General features: G+C 37.6%; 1 protein-coding gene across 1 annotated transcript in view; it reads right to left on the bottom strand.

Annotated features, from left to right (window-relative positions):
• Positions 1–1,050: 1,050 nt before the first annotated feature.
• Positions 1,051–9,679, bottom strand: part of VEPH1 (ventricular zone expressed PH domain containing 1) — a 115,640-nt gene continuing 107,011 nt past the window's right edge. The window contains exons 11-12 of the mRNA XM_007427216.3: positions 4,954–5,090; positions 1,051–1,604 (exon numbers count right to left, since the gene is read on the bottom strand). Coding sequence (XP_007427278.1) covers positions 1,368–1,604; positions 4,954–5,090 — 374 coding nt within the window. The 3' untranslated portion in view covers positions 1,051–1,367. The remainder of the gene's footprint in view (positions 1,605–4,953; positions 5,091–9,679) is intronic.

Genomic DNA, 9,679 nt, shown 5'->3' with positions numbered 1-9,679 from the left:
CTCTGGACTGTGATGAGTTTCTCCAGTGAAAAGATAAGGCCATCTGTATATGAGCCTACATTATCAATGCTTTTTCCTCCACTGTTATCATCTGATTTCCTTATCTAAGTGCCAGAGGAACTAAATCCAGACATAACATTTCTGAGATCACACAAACTAACAAAGACCTAAATTCATAATTCATAGTTAAAGCTGATAAGATTTGGAAGTATGTTTCATGAACATGAGGTTGTACATTCATTACTGATGGCAGCAATTTTTTCAACACCCCCCCCCCTCCAGAAATTGTTGATTTGCAACTAGACAACATGAATATATCTCATTGATTTTGATGAGAGCAGATTCAAGAAACCATATGCTTCAGTTGTCATATATGAATTATACTGGTTTGAATAGATTCCTATACATATGCTAAGTGGCAGGCTGAATAGCAAAAAGTATAAAATAGTCAACTTCCATTTCTTTCATAATCTAAAGCAAACGAAATATCTTTTTTTTATTGCTCATGTATCCCTGACTATCGTTAAATTACTGAACTTACTACATGCTACATACTATGGCCTATTATTTGTTTTATTTATTTGTTTATTTATATTTTGAATTTAGACACCGCCCATCTCACGAGGAAGTTGTTGTTGTTACTATTACAGAGTAGGAAGATATTTTTAGACTTTTGTCCCATCCCAATGGTGGCCAACCAATTGCCTTGGTTTGGGGTTCAGTGCAAGTACAATGGCAGGCTTGGACACTCAAAAAATGGCAGGCAGACAGGCCAAAACAGAGCAGCTGTCATACCTGCAGTTCATGTACAACATGACCCCAAAGGAGTGTGGCACGAGCATTCACCCGAAATACAGTCAAGGTGAGTTGAAAGTCAAATTGCTAATCAGTAATAAGTTGCTTATCAGTAACCGTCATTATTTAAATCAGTGTTGTCCAAACTTGGCCACTTGAAGATGAATGGACTTCAACTCCCAGAATTCCCCAGCCAGCCATGCTGGCTGGGGAATTCTGGGAGTTGAAGTCCACTCATCTTTAAGTGGCCAAGTTTGGACAACACTGATTTAAATACTTATGTGTGCCTTCAAAGAATGTGCCCCCCTTCTCTTCAACAGGGCCCAGTCCTTGGGCAGGCATTCCTTGTTGTGATGGTCTCAGCTCTGTGAACACCCAGAACTGCTCTATGTGATGTCCAAAGGTCATGAAGATGAAATATTGTGAAAAAGGCCTTAGTGGTACAATTTCTCACTGCAACACACATTACACAGCCTGTATAATATCTTTTTCAGTTCAAATATTGAGATGCTCTACCTAGCTATGTGTGACTGAAAAACACCTTGCAGGAAACATAAGCAAATCTATAGTTGTTACAAATATGTGGTTGCTTCTCTGCTTTCTCTTTCTTTAGCTTGTGCCACTGCCACATTAATGCACTGTAGCCACTCCTCAGCATTCTTTTCATCTTTGGCCTTGAAGATGTATGTCTTATTGTCTGCGAAGATTTCAAAGGCCCGAGGAAGACTGCGATCTCGGCGCTTCTTGGCTACCACTTTGACGCTCTGGACTTTACTCAGCTCAATGGGACAATCATCTGGATCATCTTTCTGAAAGAGTGATGGAGAAGGAAACAGAGCTCTATATTTCTTCAGAAAATACATGGATAGTTATTGTTAATTCTTCCTCATTTGTTTGTTCAGTCCAAGTGCTTTCAGCCAAGCTTCACTTAGACAACAAACTAATTCAACAGCCATTCATGCTCCCAGACATAGGCATCTACAGCAAACCAAGATTATATTAAAATTATGACTCATGCACAGTGCTGCTCTGATTGAAATTCCACCCAAGTGTACTTACATCCTGATGTCTAATATGTATGCACACTCCAGTATTTGTATCATGACATCATGATGCAAGATTCATCATTTGTCCCCCACCTTATCTTCACCACCTGCAGACAACTATGCTCCCAAGTGAATCCAAGATGTTTATGTGAAAAAGAAAGAGCAATGTCAGCATTCCTATCAAACATTAGTTTCTGATAATAGTATTTAAACTACTGTATAGCCAAGAGCAAAGAAAGATCAGTGTACTGTGGTACTCAGACTGTTGTAAATATCGAGTTCAGGTCCACCTTCAGTCTTGGAATCTCACTAGCTAACTTAGAGGTAGTCATTACCTATCTCTGAAAGTAAAAATCCTATCCATGCTGCTTTAAGTTGCTAGAATAAAAGTGGGGTTTAAATCTAATGAATAAATACAATAGTGTTACTATATACTCAGTTTACCAGGTATCGAAGTTCTCTAAAACACCTAATTTGTTTCCTTGGAACTGTTTTTTAGGTGTTAACATATCTTGGTGCTAAGATATCAATATGTATGATTTTTTTTTCCTCTTTCAGTATTAGTGCACATGTTACAACAGTCTTCTAAATGAAGCCAGAGACCTAGGATTTGGCCAATTTTCCCACTAAGTTTTAAGTACTTTTAATGCATGTGAAAGATGCCCCTCTGATAATCCTGAACTAAGATGTGTTCTGTTTGTTCTCATAGTCAGCCTGGCACAGAGACATATTCAGCTGACTCTCATTCCAGCTACCTGTAATGTCTCATTGCCATTTAACTCTGTTAAAATAAATGTTGGTGGAGAGGTGAGCAGTTAACCAAAAGGGATAAACTGAGCCCCAGCGTTAATTTACCATGAGTCCATAAACATCAGGCAGATAAATGGAGCTACTTGCTATTCTCCTCTATGACCCAGCCATTTGGGCCTGTTCAAATGCCCTACTGCTCCACACAATGAATTTTATGTGAGGATGAGCATGCCAGTTCTTCCTCCTCTAGGGCTGTTCCTGTTATTTTACCCAAAGTTCTTGTTTGTATATTAATCCAGTCAACTCTCCTTGTCAGTCATGCACAATCACACTATCTGGGTCAAAAGCTGCGATTTTTGGGAAAACAGAGATCTTACCCATGTCTTCTAGCATTGCCTGGTATCCCTTGAACTTGTTAACCAGTGCATCACTGAAAAGGTTTCATTATACCAGTAACATCTTTTCCTTTAACCAATGGGTATAGAAACAAAAAGGAGAGGAGAGGAGAGGAGAGGAGAGGAGAGGAGAGGAGAGGAGAGGAGAGGAAGGAGGGAGGGAGGGAGGGAGGGAGGGAGGAAGGAAGGAAGGAAGGAAGGAAGGAAGGAAGGAAGGAAGGAAGGAAGGAAGGAAGGAAATAAAACCGGTGGTGTTCCATGTCCCGATTTACACAGAATGTACAGAGCTCACCCTGATTTTCTGTCCCTGCTGTTGCCCTCTTTCTCCAGCTACCACCACATGTCATCTGCTTCGCTGACCCCTGCCCAGTCTTCCTCTCTTCCCAATATAGCTATAGAAGGTTGAAGACAAACTGCTCTCATCTCACTTGCCACTCCTCTATCTTTAGTTTATTTTTCTTAGGTTTTTTTGCCAATCCAATTAGAAGACTCCCAGCAACTTAACTAATCAGGTTAAGTAATATAAATGAATGAAATGTTAACTGCTTTTATTTCATCACACTAATGTGCCTTAGAGATAGTTCAACCTTTCATTCCAACCTCAAAGGCCTTCCAAAAAGCCAGGTCTTCAGAGCCCTTTGAAAACTTACTAGAGAAGGGGCAATCCTATCCTGGGATTGCTATTCTAGAGAAGGGAAGTCATCACCAAGACGACTCAACACCAGGGTCCACGAAGCAGCAGCAGGACTCTACTTTTTTCTCCCTGATCTTATTGGATGGGCAGATTCTACTTAGTATCAATAGTCTTGGAGATGCCATACCCTAAGCCATATGGGGCCTAAAAAGTAACAATAGCACCTTAAATATGCAATCAGATGCTAACTGGGCTGTCACATGCTGAAGCAATTGCTTTACAGAAGGTAAGAGGAAATGATCATGTGAACTTTAGGAGAGAGGCTGCTTAGGAGTCTAGCTATTGTTCATTCCACAGAAGCCAATATATGAGGGATAGCTTCAAAGCCTTAACCAGCTCTGTATATAGCATAATAGAGCAAAGCTCTCTCACCACTGAGGGCTGGTGACTTTCTTCTGCATTTTGAAAAATGTCATGGATGCCATTACAAAAATGGCTGCTGTGAAAAGCACCCATTCACAAAATGATTGCCATGGTGGATGTGTCCCAGTCACTCAATTTATAAAAAACGAAACAAAGCAGGAAAGGCTGAAAGGCAAGACATTCGGCCCATAGCTAAAATAAAATACTGAGGTGGGTTTTAAGCTGCTTTTTTGAACCCAGAGTTTTAAATCCCAATAGAAACACAATGCATGAAAAAGCAAATTAATGAGGCCTCTGTGTGTTACCTGAAACCATAGGAAAAACTGTTAAAATAATAGATTTTATAATTTATAAATAAATTAACTATAATAAATAATATAGCTGCAGAAGATGTTGGCGTAAACCATAACTTTTTGATTAGGTGACAGACATTGAATATGTGTCAGTATACTACATATACCTTCTAACTGGTGGGATGCAGGCAACAGTATATTGGCTTGCAAGGTAGACTCTAGGTTAGAAATTTACCTTGGCTAGAGGGAAATGAATACCCTTGGCTTAAAATTGGGTTTTGCTTATACCATTTTGCCCCATATGTGCCAAAACTGAACAGTTCTGCCCTTACCATTCATGGCAGAGCTACTGCTAAGACTGGTATCCTAGATTACTGCTTCTCTACCTTACTTTTTTAAAAAGTGGCTTTGGAAAACAAAGCAGTGTAAATCTTTAAGGACCAATTGAATCCATAGCTATGAAACAATACTTATGGATTGATTATTGATTGATTGATTTCACTTAGGAATATTCTTATGTCTTAAATTTGCAGTGCATGCTAAAGTATCGTCACCATTTTTCAGAGTTGGAGGATGCAGAAAGTTTCAAAAAGAGTGCGTTTTTCTCTTCGACTTACAGATTTTCCTTTGTGAAAGAGAAGTTGATTGCCAGCAAGTGTGAAATAACGGGTCTTCCACCTTTTGATGAACTTCCATCGGATTTGCTTTTCTTTCAACCTGCCTTCGATCAGTGGCTGTCCATCTTGATTCACAACTATGGACATTTAAAAATGTTATTGAATGTCCTGTTTTTTCCCTTCTTTAGACTTTATTATAAGTTCAGAAATTAGTTGCCCCCAAATGGCATCTTTGTAAGCCACAGGGCTCAATTTCTCCCTAAGACGCTGGAATCACAAAGAAATTATTTCTGCTCCTAAAAAAACAAGTCAGGAGTATGTCTTAAGCATTTTTATAAAGTTTATGACAACTTTGGAGACAAGTTGTAATAAATTCCTCTTCTGTTTACATTTACTGATTGCCATTCATCTCTCAATAGGGGAACAGAGAAGAAATACTGAGAACTTGTTTGGACATGTAGATATGTATATACGCTTAATTTACTCTAGTATTTCTGAGTTCCCTTTTTTATACTTGAAGGAAATAATTCTAAGAAATGGGTAGAATTCCTACTTTTATTTTCTTTACTTTGGCAAAAGCTGATTGTTTCCAGCCAACCTTCTGCAAGAGTAGACTATAACTCCGGGTGGATAGAGGGGGAGATTTGCAGCAGAACATGCTGTTGACTTGGTGAGAGCTTTGAAAAGTTGTTCATTGTAATGAGGTCCAAGAGCATTTTCTTGGGTAATACTTGCTATTCTGCTGGGAATGTTAGTATGTCACGAAGACCTAAGGCAGCTACAGACTTCTAATTTTTAACTTTCAGGGTGCGTAGTTAGATAAATACATGGATGTGTAGTGATGCTGACTTCAAAAGCCAGATAAGATGCCAGAATGTCTGTGGGACGAATTAAAATGGAAAAGTTTAAAGGTCACAAGGTACTAGTATTCCAAATATTTCTTTTTGAAGGAACTCTTATTTTCTTTGCAATTAAGCTGTCTAAACATGTAGAGTTTTGTACAGTAACCTTATAACCTCTCTATTGTAGAACCTCATTTCTTAAATGGAAACAGCCTTTTTTATAAGATCTCAGACACTAGGTGAAGCCTTTGGTTCAGAGCTATGACTGTGCTTCCTGTTCTAAGATTAAAGTTAATGGCACTGCATTTTATTACACAGATAAACGCCAAAAAGATGTCCAGATATGTGCATTCAGCAAAGTGTTGTCTTGTTATTTGGGATGCATAAGCTTCCGACTGCACAAATCAAAGCCATGTACCTTAAACACAATGTGTAAAAACAACCAGTTGAAAAATCTCACTCATTCTGAATTCTTAGGTCCATCATGACTGTGAGCCCTAATGAGGCATCAGGATATTTTAGCTATGCCAGAGTTTATTATTTATTTGGTGGCAGTGGCAATTTTTCTAAATTGGAAAACTGCATTGAATAATGTCAAATATGTGCACTGTTATATCTATGTATAGGTATGCTTCTTAAACGACAACTGAATGTAGAAACTACAATATCAGATGAACAAAAAGGAAAAAATAAAGACAATCTTGAATCAAACTTGGCTCTGGAACATCATCCTGCAAGTTTCTTGGCAAAAGAAAATTGTACTTGGCACAAGTAGAGTAGTAGTATGCTACTTCCAGTAGTTTGCCAAGATTTTTTTTTTAATTTTCCCAGCCTAACAGACAGTTCTGAGATTTCCTAGTAGTGTCCTATCCAAATAATAAACAGACCTAATTCTGTTTAGCTTCTAAGTACAGAGAAGGCTTGCCAGGTTACATCCATGCAGTTTCTCAGCAGCAATACAGAAGTGGTATTGCCAATGCTTGCTTTGGGATGTTTTTCAACTTCCTAATCCAGTTTAGAGTACAGGGATGTCCTGATGGTCTCCCATCCAGGTCCAACACTACTTACCTTGATCAAGAACAGCCAGGCTTGCCGCCCATTGTGAGCTCAAGCAAGAGGAGTCTTCAGCTAGTGCAGACTATAGAACAGCAGTCTTTTCAAGTGCCAGCATTTGATCTTAGAGATGAGTAGGGCATGTACTGTCATAAGATTTGGCCAGTTCTTTCATTTTCTAAAATTTAATTCTGGAGTCTGTAGATACCATCTACAGGTTCTGTGATCAGTTTAATGCCTATAATCACTGTATGGCCAGCCCTGGAATAATTTTGGGTTACATTTATTTCATACCAGTGGAAAATTTCCTCCTGGGCCAATTAAAGTTTGGAGGGTATTTTCATTGGGATTGTAGCAAAAGCAGGAGTGTCCACAAGCTGTGGGTGCATAAAAAACCCAATGTAGTACTGTAATTGTGCAATTGAAGGCCCATTTCTGAGATCCCCATAAAAAAGGAGTGGGGCATCAACTGTTCAGTCACAGCTGCCTTCTTGATTATTTTTTTTAACCCCCTTCTGCCCATGATACCCCTGACCAGAAAGGAAGAGTTAACCACACTCATGAGCTGGAGTTCTAGTTGCAATGGCCCCTTTAGCAGCTGTAATTTAGAAAAATTGTACTGGGAACTTTAAATGCAATTACAGATTAAGATCATCCCTTGTTGCTCTGAACAGTTAGAAATCAGAAACTCTTGATGATCTACTATAAGTCACCAAGAGGTCCAGATTTACTTTTGGTCTATCATCACTTCAATCTGTTTTCAAAATGCTTGGAGTCTCCTCTATTTGTGCATATACTGGCTTTTTATATATATATACATGTTCCCTAAACTCATGTTTATGTGGAAAGGATTAAGGAGAGTTAATGTTTAAATATTTGTCTAACCAGACAATAAACATTTCCCCCCATATATTTTTCTTTTTTGAGAATCTTTCAGCAGTATCAGAAATGTTGACAAAAATTGTAATAAATACAATTACCTTTCATGTACCCCACCCTTGCCAAAGGTCCTTCATCCATCAAGATTTGGGTATATAAAGCACAGAAAATTAAGAATGTTGTGATGAAAAGCTGACATGCCAGAATGTACTATACTATTTCAGACTGCAAATGAATGCACATTTGAGAATTTTTAAGTGCACTCTCAAATAAAATCTATACAAACTGAAAACAAGCACATGGGGAAATAAATTTCCAGCTCTCCTACATTTCTATTTGCAAGGATTTTTAAAGTTATGAAAAGCTTTCATAAATTATATCTGTAATCTTAAAAGGTGCTTATATCAGCTACTCCAGCCTGAAGTCTCCAAATATGTTGCAACTGTACCTTCTAAACTCCCAGCAAGCATGGAGAAATCTCATTTACATGTTGAATTAGGACAAAGAAATTGGATTTAAATCCCAAATCAGCCATAAGGACACTCAGTGATCTTGGTCCAATGACCATTTCTAGTCTTTAAACATGAAATAAATATATCAGTGTAACTGCATTCATATAAATAGGTATAAATTTTGCCTAAAGCCTGAGTTGCTTTCTACGAATACAAATCTGAAACAATAGAAGAAAAGTAATGCATTGTCTTCTAGTTTTTTCTCAGAGGTCAGTCTAGGCCAGCCTGGAATTATTTAATACTTAATTCCAAACATAAATTTGTATAAAACAGGTATTGGTTTCCAAACTAGTGTTTAAAAGAAATTATGACACAAATTGCTGGAGATACTGAAACATTCAGAACTTTTACAGGGTATTTTATACTTTTAAATGGCTAAAGTAGAAGTGACTTTCTCTTATAGGATTGATCCCAGATACTGTATTATTATGAGCTGCATGGACCCACTGTATTTGTAATAGGGCTATCAGATCTGGTAAGAAAAATCCAGATGAACAGAGATGCTGACAAATTTAACTCTTCTTCATTTAGTGCTTATCTGGAGTTTTGGAGTCCAGATCTGGTAGCCCTAATTTGTAAGGAAAGAAAATGATTGACAACAGGGAATATCTTTCTGACCAGCTTGAAATACCCTTTCTACCTTCTCCAAAATGCAGTAGGCATTGAGCAAGGAGCACAGAATTTCTAAAGGTCCCTAAAGAAATGAACAAGGAGACAGAATGTCCTGAAACATTTTTCAATCAACTCTGTAATTCTTGACACCATTCCCATAAAGCCTCCAGCTTTACAATTTCACTGAACCAATTTCTTTTTATTTTAAGCTTTTGTAAATTAGGTAGAATAGCATCACTGGATTTATTGGAAGGTGCAACTAGCATTAATGAAAACAATATCAGTTCTTGGCTGGCTGTGCTTTGATCCCATGACAGATATAACCATGAAGTTCTTTCAGAAAATAGTCTTTCAGAAAACTCTACCATGAATCATGCATTGATGTCTACACATCAAATGGATGAAAGACGGAAAAGGAATCCATTATCCCTGCAAATATGTTCTGCAGTTATAGTGATTATTGGCTCTGTTCTCTTGGACACATCATTCCATTCTTTCTTACCTGATTTTAAGATAAAGGTAAAATCTCCTTTAAGTTCATCCTGGCTCTTGGTAGCTACGTCCATGTAGTTTTCTTGACAACAATATGGAAAGGGTTTCCTTTTGCCTTCTTCTGGTATCTATCTATCTATCATCTATCTATCTATCTATCTATCTATCTATCTATCTATCTATCTATCTATCCATCCATCCATCCATCCATCCATCCTAGAAGAAGGCAAAATGAAATGTATAAATAAATAAATATTAATATTAATATTAATAAATATGCGTGTGTGTGTATATATTTATATTTATATTTATATTTATATTTATATTTATATTTAT

The sequence above is a fragment of the Python bivittatus genome, unplaced genomic scaffold (genome assembly GCF_059951505.1).
Source record: "Python bivittatus isolate LINGU-HERP-01145 unplaced genomic scaffold, Pbiv_v1 ctg000980_np1212, whole genome shotgun sequence".
NCBI classification, from domain to species: Eukaryota; Metazoa; Chordata; class Lepidosauria; order Squamata; family Pythonidae; genus Python; species Python bivittatus.
This window is presented reverse-complemented; position numbering and strand designations above follow the sequence as displayed.